Source organism: Ascaphus truei, chromosome 10, assembly GCF_040206685.1.
Source record: "Ascaphus truei isolate aAscTru1 chromosome 10, aAscTru1.hap1, whole genome shotgun sequence".
NCBI lineage: Eukaryota > Metazoa > Chordata > Amphibia > Anura > Ascaphidae > Ascaphus > Ascaphus truei.
The window spans coordinates 29,489,333-29,509,101 of record NC_134492.1 but is presented as its reverse complement, the minus strand read 5'-3'; the positions used below and the strand labels follow the sequence as shown (position 1 = coordinate 29,509,101).

Below are 19,769 nucleotides of genomic sequence, written 5' to 3'. Positions count from 1 at the left end.
AAGTGGCATATTCGGGTTAGGTGTTACTCCTCCCAGCAGTTGCCGCGGTCCCCCTGCCAGCCTGACCCAATGAACTGGAATTAAACGTAAGCAGCAGGTTCTGTATTGTTAGGCCAGGTCCCCAGTGGCCGCTGCGGCGCGCGCTACGTCATGCGCACCACACAGCACAGCCCTCTATGGGGCAGGCCCCAGTGGCTGTGCGTTGGCGCACAAAGCGCTGTGACTTTTGTCAGAATTTTGTCTTCCCGTGCCGTGACCACGTGGTTGGTGCGCACCAATAGAAGGGCAGATTTGCCCCGTCATGGCCCCGCCCCCCATGCTCCCCTACAGACTATGGCTTTAAACTGTGGACGCGCCGCCAGGTGCACGTGCTGCAGGTGAGACTGGAGCCGTAGCCTTAATATGTGACAGGATGTATTACTAATCACTGCAACATCCCGGAGGCCTGAAACACAATCCTAGTCCAACAGCAACAGGAAATGGGAAGGAGCGCACGATCCGATGGAGCAAGGAGAGGACCCAATTCAAAAAAATATAAACTTTGTCATAGACCTAAAATCCAACGCGTTTCGAACGCTAGTGCGTTCTTTATCCTTGATAAAGAACGCAAAAGCGTTCGAAACGCGTTGGATTTTAGGTCTATGACATAATAAAGTTTATATATTTTTTGAATTGGGTCCTCTCCTTGCTCCCGTCAGATCGTGCGCTCCTTCCCATTTCCTGTTATCTACTGCTACTGGAAGCTGCACATCCTGCCAGCCATAAACCGAGGAACTGTGGGTACATTATTGCTACAGGGGTACTTCCAATGAGACTGATCGTGGGGGGGGGGGGGGGGTCATTCCTACCCATTACCTGTCTTCAGGTTTTTTAACCCAATATTGCTAGCTACTACTTCATTATTATTGTTTCTGGATTATCCTTGGATACTGACATTGGCTATCATTGGTTATTATACCTTGCATTTGAGCCCTTCTTCATCTCTATCTACCTAGTCCAACAGGAAGAACTGTGCTGCGTTTTACGCTTCAGCCTTGCAGAACCCAAACTTGCTGTATCACTTTAGAAGCAATTCATAACTATGGCCACCTGTTTTCTGTTTAGGTAGCTGTGATCCTAGGTCATACTGATGTGAGCCCTACCATTTCACATCCAGGGGGGGAATAAGTGTTCCCCTTCACGGTGTCCTCTATATGCCATATTTTTCTAATTTAATTTACTTGACTTTTACCATCTCGGCTGGGAATCCAATCCTACCTTCCAGTGCTGGAAGACATTATGGCAGGAGACTGCTTATGAAATATGGGACAGTTCTCTACCACTCTGGAGACGTGCCCTGGCCACAGGACTAGGATATAGTAGCACTTCCTCTTCCTTTCTACTGGTAATACAGTCAAACACACAGCTCTTCTCCAATTATTTAGAACATTACTTGATCACTTTAGGGTCATCAGAGAGGAAAACCTCTCATTTTCTTTTGGAGTTGGGACATTGGTGACCTTTCCCCTCCCCCCCATTACTCCATCCTGTTGTACATCTTTGTTATCTGATGTCACCAATGCAAAACAGTGTCTCCAGGAGGGTTTACAGAATTGTCAGATGAAGGGGAGGTCGTTTCACAAGTTCATTTATAGTCTGCATCATCAAAAAGTAATATTTCTTTATTTGTCCGATTTAAAATCTTCAGCTTCACTTAAAATTGTAATATGTTTTGGGAAATTGCCCCTTTGACCTAAATAATTACTTGTTTAAAATCATGCAAATTATCAGAATAAAAAAAAGAAAGCTTTATAACTCGGTGCTAATCCCGCTTTATGTTCCCAGTTACAAGCCTGGATTTTAGTAAAGGCATCGTGTTCTGCAGTTAAGACTATTAGGCTAACATTTGCAATGCTATAAAACAAAATGATGAAAGAACAGTTAAAAAGGAGGTAGAGTATGTTATTCACTGAGCGGTCCCAATGATACAGAGACTCCGATATAAATTGGTAAGAGATCCGGTGTGCAGGATTATTTGGGAAGAAATCCCAGAAAAAGCACAAAATGTGCCCCAGGTTTCACTTGGTAGTCTGTAGACGTAGAGTGTCAGCCCTCTGCCCCGATCACACACGCTGAGCTCCCACCCAGAGAAAAACATTAAGGCCCAAATCCACAAAAACGTGCAAATCTTTAGCTTCATATAGATGGGAGCAGAAACATGCCAACGCTCGGCACACTTTTGTGGACCTGGGCCCAACATGGAGAATCATTAACAGCAGACACAGGTCACCGTGATCCCACCTTAACCACTTTTCAAGCCAATTACTGATCACAATGCAATAACCCATATCAGAGATCAGTGAATTCTGGCGTGAGACTACAAGAATAGAATTACAATACTCAACATGTATGATACAAAGAGACACCAGCAATAGAGTAACAATACTGCAGGAGATGACACAGAGCAGCAGGTAACAATGGTAACAATATTCCAAGTGAAGACAGGCACAGATGGGTATGTCCACATGTAGGTGCCCAGGATCAGCATCACGTGATCTACGCCACTTCATCACAAGACAATGAAATATCTGGACCAATACCCCCGCACGCCATGTTTCCTTTAGTGGAGTTTGCTCTTTTCTGACAAAGCCTGTAACAGTGCAGCAGATGTGGTCTCACCGCTTCTTATGGCTTTGCACAAGTTCATTGATAGGTAGCTGTCCGTCCCTGACCTGGGAGCGGGTCTCCGGCTTGTGCTTCAGTGTAAACACCAGTGCACGGACCGTCCTTCGATATGGCACGCTGATCAGACGGGAGCTCCGGTGGAAAACTTCACGCTCAATATATTCTGCCAGAGAGTCACCCACCTGAGGGGGAGGGACACAGGACAGAAAGATTACACCTAGAAACAGACGTGTAAGCCCAATGAATAGTGTGATAATATAACGCAGTCATATAATGATACAGAGAAGCATCCATTTTAACTGCACAGAGTATTACAGCGAGGCACTACATAGATTTGGTACATTCAGCATGTGTTGTATAGAGAGGCAGTTAACCCTTTTCACCTCTATGGTCCCTTATTCCATACACTGCAGCCACTTCCATGCGCTGGAGAAGATTTTAGTCCCTTTCATTTGAACAGAGTGGACCCCTTCTCAAGCACAGGAAAGCAGCTATATAGCATATCGTTGTATGGAGCGTGAATGAAGCCCAGCTCCTGTCTCATACAGAGGGCAGGTGACGTATTCTCACCTCCATGTGCAGCGCTTCACACAGTAGCCGCCTGGCATTACCGCGCAGTTTTTCAGTCGCTGCATCGCTCCTCACTTCTATGGCGGCTTTGCTGCGCTTTTCCTGTATGAAGATTTCCCACTGAGTGTGAACTTCCCGTGCGAGGTCCGACACCTCCAGGTCACTATGCGTCTGCAGGGTCTTCACTGCATCCCCTGGGGGTAACGAGAGGAGCACAGACCTGAGCACATGGAAACACATTGTGAAGACAGAAAAGAACAAAACCTGACGCGTCTATTAACATTTGTCACTAGTTATAGTAGCCATATGCCCTGGAGAAAGGTAGATTTGTTGTAGTTTGTGAATCCTTTAAAAAAGGAGCAACGTTCAGCTTTTTTTTTTTAAAATCGATGTAATTAAGAGCTCACACAGTTTACCAAACCTCACAGGTCACTTCTTAATGTGTACTGGGTATTAGAGGTTATTGTATCTCCTCTCCCAGTATAAACCAGTGTTTCACTGAAACCTCGATCTCACAGGATGCTCAGTACCGATTTTGGTTGAACGTATCACTTCCTCTGAGGGAATTTTCTTTTTCAGTTGCTGTAGAGTTTCTAGAAGGTTTCCTCTCGTCTGTTGGGGACACTCCAGGATACATTTCCATCTCTTTAAATCTTCCAGAACCACAACTCTCTAAAACAAGACAACATGTCAGAAACCATCTCTGGAGAACGTCAAGTTACAGGAATAACCAAAAAAGAGAATCCCAAACGGTATCAGGGATATGTATACAAAACAGTGTACAGACTAATGAAAGGAGATATTGTTGTTATTGGAGAGTTGAGTCGGACCCAGTGATGGTGCGATGTCCCCAGGCCTGGAAGGTGGCCGGTGATGTTACACACCGCTGTGTATATAGTGAGCATGGCGGCATCAATGGGTCACAGTGCTTTTTAGCAACTTTTTGCTGCGTCCCATCAGAGCAATAATTATAAAAGGTTATCACTTTTCAACAAATTCCTCTCATGTCCGTCTGAGGCACCCGCAAGAGAAGGGTGCACTAAACCTAACGATACCAGAGTATTACACCCCCCCCCCCACAAAAAATACTCAAGTATTATCAACCCCACGTCTAGAAAATTACCACCGCCAATAGCCGAATACAACACCTTATCCCCCAATACTAAAGTATTACACCTCCCCCAATACCTGTGTATAACCAACCATTCCCAATTCTCGAGTATTACCTTTCCCTTAGGCCTCGGCCAGGCTCCCCGCTGGCGTGCTGAGGCTCAGGGAAAGTGGGTGCTTTCCCTGGCCTTGCGTTTGCTTGCCCTGCGCGCCGTCAGGGGGCGGGCCAGTGACGTCACGGAGCTGGTTCGCCCTCATTGGGCGAACCACTCACGTGACCGGCCCTGCGCTCCAGCAAGCGCGTGAATTTAAAAATCTGCTAAGACCTACGCTTCCGCAAGCGCGCGGAAGCGTAGGTGAGCCCCTACTAAAGCCTCTCTAATTGCGGCTGTAGGGGCTCAGTGCCAAGCATGAGCAAGCGTCAGCACGCTTCAGCGAGCAAGCGCTTACCATGGACGAGGCCTAATACATGAGTATTACACGCACTGCTCGGGTGTGAGTAACCAATACTACAGCTTGGAGTATTAGCAGTAGCTCTGTATATATCTTTGTTATTCCATTGTTTCATTTACCTTTGTAATTTAGTGTCAGTGTGTCACTGTCTTGGAGTACTAGCAGTAGCTCTTTATTTGCTCTTTATATATCTTTGGTATTCCACTGTTTCATTTACCTTTGTAATTTAGTGTCAGTGTGTCACTGTGTATTTCAGGGACCTAGTCACAGGGTAAGGGAAGTACCAGGTGACTTCGGTCTACCTGGGAACAGGCCAGAAGAAGGGGTCTGTACCCCGAAACGTTACGTTGCCCCCCTTGCCCTGCACTTTTTATTACCTGTGTTTTTTTCTTCCTCTCCTTTCCTCCCCCAGCCCTGTCTTTGTCCCTGTTCCCTTATATATATACACGTTGTCCCTTTGTTGCTGTTTGACGTTATATGCATCGTTAATGTTTAATTAAATTTGACTTTGTGGCTGATCCTTTAGTAGTTCTTTTTTCTTGGTGTGCTGGGAACATTTATGTTCTACAATACTACAGAATATTCATCATGGAATAGTCAAGTGGGAGAGATCTGGATATATAACCCTCTCCACCCCCCAGTGACTGCAGCGTCACCTGCAAACCCTGCGCCTTCGCCCTCTCCATTCTCACCCTCTCACCCTCAGTGACTGCAGCGTTTCCTGCACACCCTGCGCCCTCTCACCCTCACCCTCAGTGACTGCAGCGTCACCTGCACACCCTGCGCCCTCTCACCCTCAGTGACTGCAGCGTCACCTGCACACCCTGCGCCCTCTCACCCTCAGTGACTGCAGCGTCACCTGCACACCCTGCGCCCTCTCACCCTCAGTGACTGCAGCGTCACCTGCACACCCTGCGCCCTCTCTCTCCTCCCCGGGTCTTTTTTCTCCACTTTTTGAGCTTTCGGCTTCCGAATAACAAACTTATCCATCTCGGTATAGGGCAGACGGAGCGGTATAGTGAGGGGTGATATACCGCTCCGCCCCTCGCCGCCTCCCACTATGTCCCCGGTCCCTGAGAACTACATTTCCCAGAATTCTTAAACAAGAGACGGTGGTCGCAGTGAGATGACGTATATCAACAAGGGGCTGCCTTGGTTAATGACACCGGAAGTGCCTGCGAGCCCGTTGCGCTGAGAAGGCGGAAGTGTTTGGGTGTAGTAAGATGGCGGCTGTCCGGGGGAGTCTGGCTGCGCTGGTCCTGTTTATGTGTGTGGCCCGGATATCTGGGGCCCTGCAATCTGTATTGGGAGACACCGCGTCCTGTCACCGGGTGTGCGAGGGAACCTACCCCCTGCACACCTATCCCGAGGTAACCTACCCCATGCAAACCTGCCCCGAGCTAACCCTGCGCAAAGTAAGGCCTTAATTCCCAGAGGGAAGCCGGACAAACACCTAACTACCCCGGGGAGCCCAAAACATACCTCCCCACCTGTATAACGCTGATCTCTCTACAGGAGGAGGAGCTGTTCTCCTGTCACAGGGGCTGCCGCCTATTCTCCATCTGTCAGTTTGTTGGAGACGGAGATGACATGAATCGGACAAAACTGGAGTGTGAATCAGGTGACTCTCTCCCCCTACCACCACTGCCTGCTTCCCCATCAACAGCCTGCTTGCCTGCCCCCCAATTCCTGATCCTCCCCCCCAATTCCTGACCCCCCCCAATTCCTGATCCTCCCCCCCCAATTCCTGATCCTCCCCCCCAATCCCTGATCCTCCCCCCCAATTCCTGATCCCCCCCCCAATTCCTGATCCCCCCCCCAATTCCTGATCCCCCCCCCAATTCCTGATCCCCCCCCCCAATTCCTGATCCCCCCCCCAATTCCTGACCCCCCCCCAATTCCTGATCCCCCCCCAATTCCTGATCCCCCCCCAATTCCTGATCCCCCCCCCCAATTCCTGATCCCCCCCCCAATTCCTGATCATCCCCCCCAATTCCTGATCATCCCCCCCCAATTCCAGATCATCCCCCCCCAATTCCAGATCATCCCCCCCCCAATTCCAGATCACCCCCCCCAATTCCAGATCATTCCCCCCCCAATTCCTGATCACCCCCCCCCCAATTCCTGATCATCCCCCCCCAATTCCTGATCATCCCCCCCCAATTCCTGATCATCCCCCCCCCCAATTCCTGATCATCCCCCCCCAATTCCTGATCATCCCCCCCCCCAATTCCTGATCATCCCCCCCCCAATTCCTGATCATCCCCCCCCCAATTCCAGATCACCCCCCCCCAATTCCAGATCATCCCCCCCAATTCCAGATCATCCCCCCCAATTCCTGATCATCCCCCCCAATTCCTGATCATCCCCCCCAATTCCTGATTCACCCCCCCCCTCCTCCTCCCCCCCAATTCCTGATTCCTCCCCCCCAATTCCTGATTTCCCCCCCTCCTCCCCCCCCCAATTCCTGATCCCCCCCCCAATTCCTGATTTCCCCCCCTCCCCCCCAGTTCTGATTCCCCACCCATTCCTGATTCCCCCCCCTCCCCCCCAATTCTCCCCCCCAATTCCCCCCCCTCCCCCCCAATTCCTGATCCCCCCCCAATTCCTGATCCCCCCCAATTCCTGATCCCCCCCAATTCCTGATCCCCCCCCAATTCCTGATTTCCCCCCCCTCCTCCCCCCCCAATTCCTGATTCCCCCCCCCAATTCCTGATCCCCCCCCAATTCCTGATTCCCCCCCCCAATTCCTGATTTCCCCCCCCCAATTCCTGATTCCCCCCCCCAATTCCTGATTCCCCCCCCCTCCTCCCCCCCAATTCCTGATTCCCCCCCCCTCCTCCCCCCCAATTCCTGATTCCCCCCCAATTCCTGATTCCCCCCCAATTCCTGATTCCCCCCCTCCTCCCCCCCCAATTCCTGATTTCCCCTCCCAATTCCTGATTCCCCCCTTCCTCCCCCCCCAATTCCTGATCCCCCCCCCCCCTCCCCAATTCCTGATTTATTTTGAGCCGTCCAATCAGAGGGGCGCTTCTCTGAGCAGGAACTAGTCTGGGTGCGTGTGTTGTTTCACTCTCCCCTCTGCAGACCCGCTGCCTTTGCAAACACCCTGTGTTAATGCCTGAATTGTTTGGGAAGGAAAGTGTTTGTGCAAAGATTTCTGGTATGAGGCTCAGGGGGGAAAACAAACATATATTAGTTTGGCCGGTGTCCGTCGTGGCCCCGCCCCCTCTTCATGGCCGCGCCTCCTCGGCCCGTTTTGGCCACCCCCCCCCCCCCCCCCCCCCCGCACGCAAAAATGCTCCCTGTGGACCGGAGATAGCATGAAATGCCTCTCAACGCGCCGCCTGTATGCAGTGCGAGTGCGCTGTCTGAAGCAGTGGGGCCTTAGCCTAAGGCTAAGGCCCCGCTCCCTCCGTCAGCGCTCCCGCACTGCAGACAGGCGATATGCGGTCTGTAGGGAGGTGGGCGGGAGTGGGAGGTTTGAGCGGGAGGGGGGGCGTTGCTTGAGCGGAGGGACCCGCTACTCTTCCCCCCCCCCTCCCTCCACGGGCTCGGGCTGATGATGTTTTTTAATTAAAAGCAACACACACACGCAGGCACTCTCTCACGCACACACACACGCAGGCACTCTCACACACACACACACACACAGGCAGGCACTCACGCACACATACACACACACACAGACAGGCACTCAGGTATACACACAGACAGGCACTCACGCTGCTTTCCCTCCACACTCCTCCCCGCTCCCCGAAGCCTCCCCTCCTCATTGGCTCACAGCCACACCATGTGACGCGTCAAAGCTAGGGATTACAATTCTCTTGTATCCCCTAGCGGCTGACGCGTCACAGCGTGTAGTGAGCTGTGCAGCCAGGGGGGACCGGGACCGGCTCGGGAGGATTCCCCTGTTGGTGGGGAAAGCCCGTGCAGCCGCCCGCGCCGCCGGGCACAGCGGGTCCCAGCCCTAAGGGTGTGAGAGCTATTTATTCAGGATGGCTCAGTAGTGGCCACATCCTCAGATCAAGGGACCTGATTCACACCTCAAACTGGTCTACTCAGACGTGCCGGAGACCCGTCACCGCGGGTGGCCGGAATGTAACAGAGGGCAGAAGGACAATATATCACCTGCCCGTGTGGACAGTCAGAGGTTTAAGAAATCCCATTTAGTAGTCTTAGATTGGTTGCTAGGGAAATCTCTTAGGCTCCTGATAGGTAGAGGGATTTTTTGAGAGGTTTTAAAAACCCTTACGCAGCTCAAATTTGGCAGTTCTCTAAGTCCTCTCTGAAAGGTTGTTGAAGTGTTTCCAGCGCGAAAGAGGCAGGGCTCTGCTTCAGCACAACCTGCCTGGAATTTTTGCAGCTACAAGACTATTGGGGGTAAAGTTCTGGTTGGGAAGTCCCTGCACCTAGGAAAGAATAGTTTTGTTACCAAAGTCCCAAGTATGGGTGCTTTTCTCTGTATTTTGTGTAACAATGTGTGTTTGCCTATTTTAAGGGAATAAATCACAATTTATACTCGTTTTGCTCAATGAAATGATCCTGGTTATACAGGTGTATTTACCTGGTCTCCTGTGACACTGATCCTTATCCCCTCCCCAATGCCTGATCCCCTCCTCAATGCCTGATCCTCCTCCCCCCCCCCCCCCAATGCCTGATTTCCCCCCCATGCCTGATTCCCCCCACTCCCCCCAATGGCCTGATTTCTCTCCCACCCCCCACCCCCCAATGCCTGATCTGACCTCCTCCCCTCGATGCCTGATTCCCCCCCCCCCCCCACCGATGTCTGAACCCCCCCTCCACAAATCTCCCCCCCTGATTTCTGTGGCTCTCCTCCCTGTAGCTTGCACTGAAGCCTATCCCCACCCCAATGAGCAGTTTGCCTGTAACCTGGGCTGTCACAGTCAGATGCCTTTTGCGGAGAAGAGACAGGAAGAAGTAAGTATAACTTCTCTCCTCCCACAGTAATATTTTCTTGCCAGTCAGGTACAAGCGCAAATACTGTTCCTGTGCCCTATACCGGCGGCTCAGTATCAGGTATTTATTTACAGGCGCAGCGTGTTCCGCATGTGATGGGCTGGGTTTTGTATACTGTGTTTGCTTTGAATGTGGTTAAAGGTGCAGCTTGCAATGAAGTTAAAACTTTGTCTGCATCTCGTACAGCTTGTTTACTAGGTGAAGATACAGTAACTTTTCATACCTATGGCCGAAATAAAGACCCGTGACAGGCGCCCCCTTCTCCCCCCCCCCAACCCCCACCCCTCCCGCATACCCTGAGGAAAAAATGCTTTAGGATTTCAAAGCTGCAGCAATGAGGACTGCCGTGCTTATAAGCTTCTCAATATTCGACAATGTAACAAATGTTCACACGCTTGTGGCTCTCAGTGACGCTGCGCATGTGGGTGACGCTGCGCTTGTCTGCTGACGTGGCTCCCGGTGACGCTGTGCTTGTCTGCTGACGTGGCTCCCGGTGACACTGCGCTTGTGGTGACACTGCGCTTGTCTGCTGACGTGGCTCGCGGTGACGCTGTGCTTGTCTGCTAACGTGGGTGACGCTGCGCATGTGGATAACGCTCTGCTTGTTGGCTGACGTGGCTCCCAGTGACGCTGCGCATATGGATAACGCTGTGCGTGTTGGCTGACGTTGCTCGCGGTGACTCTGTGCTTGTGGCGGCCAACGTGCCTCCCGGTGATACTGTGCTTTCAGCTCACAGCTATGATGCCTCGGATTCATGTCCTCTTCCCGCTGACGCTGGTGAGATCTTTCTGGAGCGACATGGCGGATTCTGCACAAAGTTTCATCACCTCCTACTGGACCTTCTACATGCAAGTGGACGACGGCCGGATCGTGGTATTCCAGGTGCATGGCCATGTTATGTGTGGGATGCTGCAGCTTCCAGGGTCTTCTGCCAAAGCCAGGCTAGGACTGTCCTGCAACTTATCACGTTGTACTTTGAGTAGGACGTCCCCACAGGAAATAACCCTGCCAAATTTGTGTAGTTCAGGACCACTTTACTTCGTTATATAATGAGGCTGCTCTGTCAGCGAGGTATTTGTATACAGAGTATAATTATCCCAGCGTCATGGGACCATAGAACAGTAATAAACATACATGTACGATCAGCTCAGGGGAGTTACACATTCCCGTCAGACCCGTCCCGCACTTCCTATAGGATCTGAGCTGGTACATGTGGGCAGCAGCCAAGGGAACCATTGTGGTTATGACGGAGACACCAGAACACGTAGAGAAGAAAGTTGGAGGCCTGTGGAAGTGTCTGTACGTGGCATTCCCACCCCTAGTAGTGCTAGAAATCCTCTTGTCTTTAGGACGGATGTTTCTTCTTCTCTCCCAAGTTGTAGCGGGCTTTATTCTCTTTATATGCATCCTGCTGGTTTGCTGGCGGTGACGCCATGTGTCAGTAACGAAGCTTTTCTCTCCTTGGTCTGTTTTTAGTCTGAGCCTGAAGTCCAGCAAGTGCCACAGCTGCTGGTTGAAAACCCACCTCCCAGAGACGGCATGTTGGACAAAATGTCCTGTAAGTTTTCTCCCTCTGGAGGTGGGGCGTCCTCCTCTCTCAGGGAAGTTGAGGGCTGTTTGTTCCTATTGTGGCCTTCTTTCTCGTTCTCGGGTAGGTGGTTTCTGCTGCATTAAGCAATCATTCTGATTCCTTTGCAGCGGATCTCATGGCTGGAGAATCCACAGGAGAAGGTCCTTGGAGCCACAAAGCTGGTTTATTTGAGGAGGAGGGTGGAGACGGCCTCATGAAGTGTTTCTCTATGTATGTCTGTCTATTACCTGACCCGCCTCTGTCTATTACCTGAGCCGCCTCTGTGTCTCTCTCTATTACCTGACCCGCCTCTGTCTATTACCTGACCCGCCTCTGTCTATTACCTGAGCCGCCTCTGTGTCTCTCTCTATTATCTGGCCCGCCTCTGTCTATTACCTGACCCGCCTCTGTGTCTCTCTATTACCTGACCCGCCTCTGTGTCTCTCTATTACCTGACCCGCCTCTGTCTATTACCTGAGCCGCCTCTGTGTCTCTCTATTACCTGACCCGCCTCTCTGTCTGTCTGTCTCTATTACCTGAGCCGCCTCTGTCTGTCTCTCTATTACCTGACCCGCCTCTGTCTATTACTTGACCCGCCTCTGTGTCTGTCTATTACCTGAGCCGCCTCTGTCTGTCTATTACCTGAGCCGCCTCTGTCTGTCTATTACCTGAGCCGCCTCTGTGTCTCTCTCTATTACCTGTCCCACCTCTGTGTCTGTCTATTACGTGAGCCGCCTCTGTGTCTCTCTATTACCTGACCCGCCTCTGTCTGTCTATTACCTGAGCCGCCTCTGTCTGTCTCTCTATTACCTCACCGCCTCTGTCTGTCTCTCTATTACCTCACCCGCCTCTGTCTGTCTGTCTATTACCTCACCCGCCTCTGTCTGTCTCTCTATTACCTCACCCGCCTCTGTGTCTCTCTATTACCTGAGCCGCCTCTGTCTGCTTTTAACTGGTTGCTCTTGTTTACGGGAACATATTAGATTCTTCTATTATTTACATGTGCTACCAGGCATTGCACCTCTGAGCCCTGAGTGGCTGTTTCCTTTCCCTGCGTCCAGTCCCCATGATGTGTGTTAACGTTCTGTTCAACGTTTGATTTTTCAGGAACTCTAACTGGCTCCTGACGGCCACTCTCCTGCTGTCTGTCATCGTGCTGCTTTGGATTTGTTGTGCTACAGTTGCTACAGCTGTGGATCAGTATATTCCCTCGGAGGTAAATGCGGCCGGATGAGACCGCCTGTTTTGTATTGCTCTGTTTTGCAGCACTTTCCTATTGGAGGGATAGGCATGTATATTAGGGTTTCACAAAGTCGTTCCTTATTACTGAGCAATAACGATTCTTTGTGCTGATAAGGAGGCAGCAAAGCCAGGAACCTTCTTTCCCTAAAGAGGATTTAATTTCATGTCCACCTTCGGCCGTGTCTTTGTTTTTAATTGGTGAAATCAGTGAAACTGCAGCCAATAAGCAGGTCTGATTCAGTAAAGTTTTTTTGGTGGTTGACTGCACCTGCCCCTGTATCCCGGGGACCCTAAATCCTGTATACCAGGGCCCCACTGCACCAACTTGCTCCCCTCTACTGGAGGCTGCTCCATGCTCCAACTACTTTTTCAGTTTAGGGAGACTGCATCCCCTCCAGCTTCAGATATGTATGTTACAGCGATTCTGCTGCATCCGCCATATACTCTCCTGCATCAACTGCTCGCTTGCTGGAGTGCTAGTGTTAAATTTGAATACAGGTAGAACAAGCTCTCAACTATTGCAGTGAAAAGGTACAGGGTGTATAGAGAGGTCCCAGTACAGACTTTTTACTGTTAATCGGGTGAGTGGGGGGGGGGAAAAGGGGGGGGGCAGATCTTTTGGTCTTCATGTATATCTGCATATGTTTCAGAAACTGAGCATCTACGGGGACCTGGAGCACATGGACCAGCAGAAGTTGCACCGATACTCTCCTGCGGCTCTCGTGGTCGTCCACGGAAAGTACCACGAGAATGAAGATGCTGGACCTTTACCGGCCAAGGTGGACCTGACACGGTCATCCATATAACACAGGAGTCTGGCTCCCGTCTCCTCTTGTCACTGCACAGTTGAGGGGCACCTGCAGCTTTGGGAAGCGTTCTGAAATTTCGAAAATAAACGAAGTGTTAATGATTGCACACTCTTACAAATCTCCGACTCCCTTGTGAAGCGGAGAGCGGGGTTCTGTAGTCTAGGTTTCTTTACTCGGGTAGCTGTGATTCCTACGACGCAGGCTCTCGGTGGTGGGGATGACTGTGCCCTCTTAAAGGTGGTTGGCGTGTTCCTTGCTTTTGATTTTGTTCCTTAATCTTAGGTCTGCTGAGCCCTCCTTATAGAAAAGGAAACCTGACAGCCACACGGGTAATCATGTTCGTGATTTGATTCTGCTTTGCAAATCGCCTACTACAAATAAATCCATCTCTCTGCCAGGGCTGTGTATGTACTGCACAGCTTACACTTGGACACACATGACACGGTAACTGGTGCCTTTCCCCTCGTCTAGTGACTGCGTGTCTCAGCTTGGATCAGGCTCTCTGTATGTGAAAGGATTAAATGGGCAGTGAGAATGATGCATTTTCTTAATTACGCTGAAAATCTCTTCTGCTTCTGAAACAGATGGGAAGTGTGGGAATCTCTTAATGTTGGGTATGGGATGTAAGCTCCTTCAGATGTTCTGTAATAAATAATAGCCAATCTGTAGCGGTGACGGATTTTGATTACGTGATGCCTTATTTCTTTTGAGTTGTAGCAGTCATCAGCATCTCCGAAACCTTGCTGTTCAGAAGGCCACGGTTAATAGACAAAGTGCATAGCTCCGACTTAGAAGTGCAAACAATGTAAGGTAACAGGCAAAAATATAAATATAGTGTAGTATTTTGTGTGGGGGATTATATAGGGATATAATTAGATATTTAGTATTGTAACATTATAGAGATCATAAGCGCTAAATATATTTATTTTGTTTAGAGACACAATCTTTCCAACAAGATACATGGAAATACTGGTTCCTTTTTATTATGGATCCACCAATGGGCTGGCTGGAGAGGGGAAATAAAAAATAAAAAATCTTTTGAATGGCAGAGGTAATGCGGACATGTTCCACGCGGAGGTGTCTTACACTGAGACCACCCGTCTAGTAGTGGTAATGTTACTCTGCCTTTCACGCCGTTCTTGTCATGTTTCTGGAATGCCCTCAAATCAGATGCGGTGGCACGATGAAAGCGATGCCCCCCCCCCCCCCCCCCCCCCCCCAGGACTGGATTTAATGTCCCTACGAGGTGTAAAATCAGACTTTTAGGAGCATGAATTCAGGCTGTTGCTTGTCAGAGATATGGAGAATGCTTTGTGTCTGCAAGCCGACGTTACCCGTCGGACGTCCTGCCCAGTCCCTCTTGCCACAGTGTTCGGGTTGGGGAATTGTGTAATGAATTCTCTCTTCTTTTGAACAGTCCACATCAGTAGGTAACTCAGGTCTGCGGGGAGGTTGTTGTCTATTATAGGCTACGCTTATAGTGCCGCCGGCAACGTCAGGCTGCGGTCGCTGGAAAAATCAAATTGAGATGACTTCCAGCAATCGCGATCAAGCCGTCGCATCACGCTTACTATAAGCGCACGCGACGGCGGCAATGCATTTGTTTTGACGTCGCCGTAAGCGCAGCCTTCCTTGGCTGACTTCTCTGCTTAGGCCACAGGATGTCACCACTCGCAGGACATTCCTTCTTACCAGAGTGTTTCAATACATTCATGTTTAAAACAACAACTTGCACTTTTTAATCTTTTGCAAATGATTCACCCTGTGCTTAATGCGTGATTTCTGAATTATATTTAGGTTAAATAACCTGTTTGTGTTTTGTTTCTCTATTGGAATGGTTGTCATATGTTTTATTCTGTTGTGTAAGAGGTTTTTCAGGACAAGACAAAAATAAAGGGTAAAACATTTGTAATCCTTCCTTACCTGGCTCCAAAAGGTGTTTACATCAGATTGACTACATACATTAGTGTTCAGTCTCTCATTCCTGATCAGGGTTTTGGGTAGGTGCAGGCTGGGCGTGGATATGCAGATTACAAATATATCTATATAAGGCTCCAAGGTATTGGCATACATCTCACTTGACAGAAACTTGTGGGCTCTGGACTTCCTCCCCTGGTAGCTCTCACGCTTACATTAGGGAGGTACTTATAGTTGCCTGTAGTAACTCTTGCATATAGTAATGCCCTATATCGGATGGGCCTTTCATGGAATATACTTTGGGTTTACCAACTGGCAAACTATATACTGCATACTTCTTCCATACCTATGTGATAGGTGTTGTACGAGGGACCTTCAGGTTTGGTGGATCCATAGCTTACTATGCCGAGAACGCCTAATAATAAAAGCTTCCTCCTTTTCAATAATGAGAACAATGTTGGACCAGTACTGCTGGCGCTTGCTTAAAGGGCACGTTTCCGAACTGAAAAACAAATAGTGACCGGACACTTCTTAATACACAAACCTATTTACAGGACTCATAGTGAGGACCCTAGTCTGAACTCTGAAGAACCTGTTTATAGAACATTGGGTGGAGCTATATACACCCATCTATCTCCTTATGGTGACATCACTGGTCACAAGACATTGGGGGGGGGGACGTGGCAATCCCTTCTGCATAGTCATCCTACATCACATGATGGGGAGGGGAGTAACCTGAGTGATCCCACACAGTTCACCCATTAAGTGATACAGTAGCCCCGAAAGGGGGTCTGTGCATTTATTAGGAAAGCATTGGTCCCATACTGCTATGAACAACTACAAAAGTGCTGCCTCCAGCTAAAGTCAGCTAAATGAAACATAATATTTTCCTTTATATTGACACTCCTTCAGATGACTTACTATTTATCGGTTTTATTCTTTATTCTACACTTTGAAACCCATTGGATTTTTCTTTTGCTAAATCCGGTGCTGTGTTCTTTTTGCAGCTGGACCTGATAGTTGACCTTTCCTATTCAGTTGTTCAATTCACCCACAGATCCAGCTGTGGTCTTTTACGGCAGTTACAAAATGTAAAGAAGAAAATAGGGGTGCAACCAACTGCTGAAACGACAAATCACACACAATCCCTTCAAACTAACCCCAACACCCACCCCACCATATCATATATTTGTGTCAAAAGCTGTGCTATTGGGTGTGACCAAATATATACAACAAAAGACAAAAAATTCCCAATGCTACATCCAATCTGACAAAAAATATATAGTTAAATACTTAACTGTTTGTCTTCTCATAAGTAAGGATCATTTATGTAAACTCTTTGGCCAAAGTGTTATAAGCCTGCAGTCCCCAATCTAAGGCTAAGGCCCCGCTCCCTCAGTCAGCGCGCCCGCACTGCAGACAGGCGGGGCGCTGACAGACACAGACCGCGATATGCGGTCTGTAGGGGGCGGGAGTGGGGGGGGCGTGGCTTGAGCGGAGGGACCCGCTACTCCCCCCCTCCCTCGACGGGCTCGGGCTGCAGGAGGGAGCTGCTGCGGGTTGCTGTAAGGTAAGCAGCTCCCTCCCCCTTCTGCCACAAACAAACACACACACACACACTACCTTGAGTAGGAAGCTGCCTGATGACAGCTCCCGCCCCCGCGCGCTGATTGGCTCATCAGCGCACCACGTGACGCGTCACCGCTCGGGATCACAATTTTCTTGAATCCCCTGCCGGCTGACGCGTCACAGTGCGTAGTGAGCCGCCAGCGAGGGGGGACTGGGACCGGCTAGGGAGGATTCCCCTGCTGGTGGGGAATGCTCGCGCGGCTGTCTGCGCCGCTGAGCGCAGCGGGTCCCAGCCCTAAGGCATGGCCCCTTTGCAGGTCCTAACACTATCGGAAAACCACCTAAGCCAACATGTCAATCAATGTAGCGGAGTCTGATCTCCTTAAGCATTGTGGATTGTTTATACATTCTGTTGGTGTTTGGGTGCACAAGGAAACCATTCCCTTTAAAGGTACGATATGGGTTTAAGCAGTTTTGTTTAGGTGCCTGACTTCCCCACGTTACACACAGGACATAAGAGGGACGTGTGTTGCAGTGAAAATGTGAACACAAAGAACAGGAGCATTGAACATGTATTTCAGGTGAGCAGCAGGACGCTTGTGCTCCTATATGTAATGCTGGGTGTTGGCAGTGTTATGTTTGCTGCTAATACTTCTGTACACGGTGATGTCAGATATTTGACCTGAACTGCAGTGGAGTTCTATAACTCGCTAAGGAATTATACTTCAGTAAAAGAATAAGAGCTCAAACATTTTACCCGTGGCTTCAACATGTGCGTCAAATACTCAGAATCGTATGGTGTGAGATTTCATGTAAAAAGCTGCACATGTGGAGTTAGCAGCAGGGACAGAGGGGACACTAAGTGACCCTCAGTCCTGTCCTGTAGTACCCGGTGCCCATCACACTGCTCTACAGACCTGAACTTGTCCCTGAGATCATCTCTACTAATTCTTTCAGCAGCAAGAGGTGCTGGGAGTTGTAGTTTTGCTCCTGACAATAGAAAGCTGCTCAAACCAGTAGCATAATCTACAGTTAAAGCAGCAGTCCAAGCTGCCATTTAATTTTATTTTTTTGACCCTTTAATATATGCATCCATACAATCCACACAAGGATAAGTAATTAGCTAAGTTGCCGATCGATCTGATCAGCTCGGGGGATCAATAAATGGCTGTCAGTGCAGCAGAAGAGGTCTAAAGATGCAAAAGTTCTGTGGGGAGATCATGTGACCAGGTTGTCACAAGATAGAATTGGTGCACTGCTAGAGAAGGAAGAGGAAGGGGATGTGACTTTGTAAATGGTTGCTATAGAAACAAAAAATGCTTGTTATATTATAATACATTAAAAATGTAATTCAAAGTTGTTTTAAAAAAAAATGCTACAAGTATTTTCTCATAGTACAGAACTGATTTATTTAAAACACACGTAGGATATTGCTTGGTCTGCAGCTTTAAGGCCAGGACACTTTCTTACTCCCATTCAAGGTATGTGGGAGTTAATGTCGGGTCACGTGCATTAGTTAACCTGTAACGGACCTTAATGAATAGCCCCTATGTAGGATTTCCAGGTAGCTTCTCCAAAAATACTGGACACAATAGTAAAAGGTGCGACGCACTCGAGACACATCTCGCCTCACTCCGCTCCATGCAGTTTCCTCCTCTCTCTGGCCCCATCCCTGGCACCTGACACCTCTTCCTCATTGGCTGCTGCTGGGTAATGCAGCCAATCAGGATGGAGGAAGCTGCCCAGCCCCCTAGCCACAACCCTGCTCTGGGAAATCCCGCAGCCCCCCAAGCCGGTCACGTCACTATGTCCAGAGAGGTAATACTGGACGCATACATTTTTTACTGGACAGAGTGTCCAAATACAGGACAGTCCGGTTCAATACTGGACACCTGGCAAGCCTACCCACATGTGAGCAGTGCATGTCAAGTAGCAGGCACTGATCATGCTACTTTGTGAGATTTAGCCGAGGAAGTCTCTGTGTCGTGGCGGAGTACGGATAGTTTATTCTGTGGATGGCGATTGGATCGTCCCCTCGCTGCTCACAGAATGAGTATTTAGTCCGAGCATTAGTTGCTGTCTTTGCTGTGATGTTTCTTAGTAAAACAGGTTATTTTAGTGCATTAGCATTCATTTCCATAACAGCACAAACACCCAGGATCCTTGTACAGAGTCTCTCTCATCTCCCCCCCGTCTCGTCTCCAATAATTACTTATTCTTAGGAGGGAATTTTCTTTCAATTGGTTTTGGGGCAAAACATCTTTTTCAGAAAATAAAGTGTCACATTTTAAGCTCACTGGCATCAAAAAGAGAAAAAAAATGAATACTTTATTTTTAAAAGCACTATATCATTTACACAATAAATCCAGAGAGCTCAGTAGTGCACGTGTGCGCGTCAGTGTATATACACAAGGCAGTATATTCAGGCTCATGCAGTACTGACCCACACACAGACATATTCCATAGCAAATAATATGCCTCAGAACTATAATATCCAGGAACATCCCATTAATATTAAACTGATGATAAAATGCTGTTTACAGACTAGGATAAATAGCCTCTCGGATACAAAACTTGATCCTCAAGAATGAAATCTTGATATACTGACCCGTACGTTCATTGGTGAAATCAATTCATTGTTTTTTTTAGCGTGCAGCCTACCCAAGGATTTCAAAACAAATGAGGAGAAATGAATCAAATAAATATGTATTTATAAAATGTTTTACCAGGAAGTAATACATTGAGCGTTACCGCTCGTTTTCAAGTATGTCCTGGGCACAGAATTATAACAGTACATGGTTACATTAAATGAACAGAGGTTACCGTAGGGCCCCGCTCATACGGCGGGTTACGTTCCATGGCGCCGCCGCCGCAAAGCAGAACC

At 49.0% G+C, this 19,769-nt stretch overlaps 2 protein-coding genes across 3 annotated transcripts; one reads left to right on the top strand and one right to left on the bottom strand.

Annotated features, from left to right (window-relative positions):
- Positions 1-1,640: 1,640 nt before the first annotated feature.
- On the bottom strand, positions 1,641-5,904 carry TCEANC2 (transcription elongation factor A N-terminal and central domain containing 2). Of its 2 annotated transcripts, none has more exons than XM_075616389.1 (4): positions 5,701-5,904; positions 3,765-3,906; positions 3,235-3,428; positions 1,641-2,846 (listed from the first exon to the last, which is right to left on the bottom strand). In XM_075616389.1, exons 1-4 carry the CDS (start codon positions 5,785-5,787, stop codon positions 2,655-2,657), a joined length of 615 nt encoding a protein of 204 aa, XP_075472504.1. In that variant the 5' UTR covers positions 5,788-5,904; the 3' UTR covers positions 1,641-2,654. The 2 variants fall into 2 exon arrangements, with proteins under 2 accessions (XP_075472504.1, XP_075472503.1); XM_075616388.1 differs by having other exon boundaries at positions 5,680-5,903.
- Positions 5,905-5,974: 70 nt separating this feature from the next.
- On the top strand, positions 5,975-15,306 carry TMEM59 (transmembrane protein 59). Its single transcript, XM_075616386.1, has 8 exons — positions 5,975-6,167; positions 6,313-6,418; positions 9,644-9,738; positions 10,508-10,660; positions 11,255-11,336; positions 11,477-11,579; positions 12,456-12,564; positions 13,241-15,306. Exons 1-8 carry the CDS (start codon positions 6,021-6,023, stop codon positions 13,394-13,396), a joined length of 951 nt encoding a protein of 316 aa, XP_075472501.1. The 5' UTR covers positions 5,975-6,020; the 3' UTR covers positions 13,397-15,306.
- Positions 15,307-19,769: the final 4,463 nt, after the last annotated feature.

Coding starts and splice junctions, on each gene's coding strand:
- TMEM59 (XM_075616386.1), top strand. CDS start 6,021: ATGGCGGCTGTCCGGGGGAGTCTGGCTGCGCTGGTCCTGTTTATGTGT. Junction 11,580..12,455: donor CTCATGAAGTGTTTCTCTAT/GTATGTCTGTCT, acceptor TTGATTTTTCAG/GAACTCTAACTGGCTCCTGA. Junction 12,565..13,240: donor ATCAGTATATTCCCTCGGAG/GTAAATGCGGCC, acceptor CATATGTTTCAG/AAACTGAGCATCTACGGGGA.
- TCEANC2 (XM_075616388.1), bottom strand. CDS start 5,787: ATGGATAAGTTTGTTATTCGGAAGCCGAAAGCTCAAAAAGTGGAGAAA. Junction 3,907..5,679: donor TGACGCTGCAGTCACTGAGG/GTGAGAGGGCGC, acceptor GTCTTGTTTTAG/AGAGTTGTGGTTCTGGAAGA. Junction 3,429..3,764: donor GATACGTTCAACCAAAATCG/GTACTGAGCATC, acceptor CGTTACCCCCAG/GGGATGCAGTGAAGACCCTG.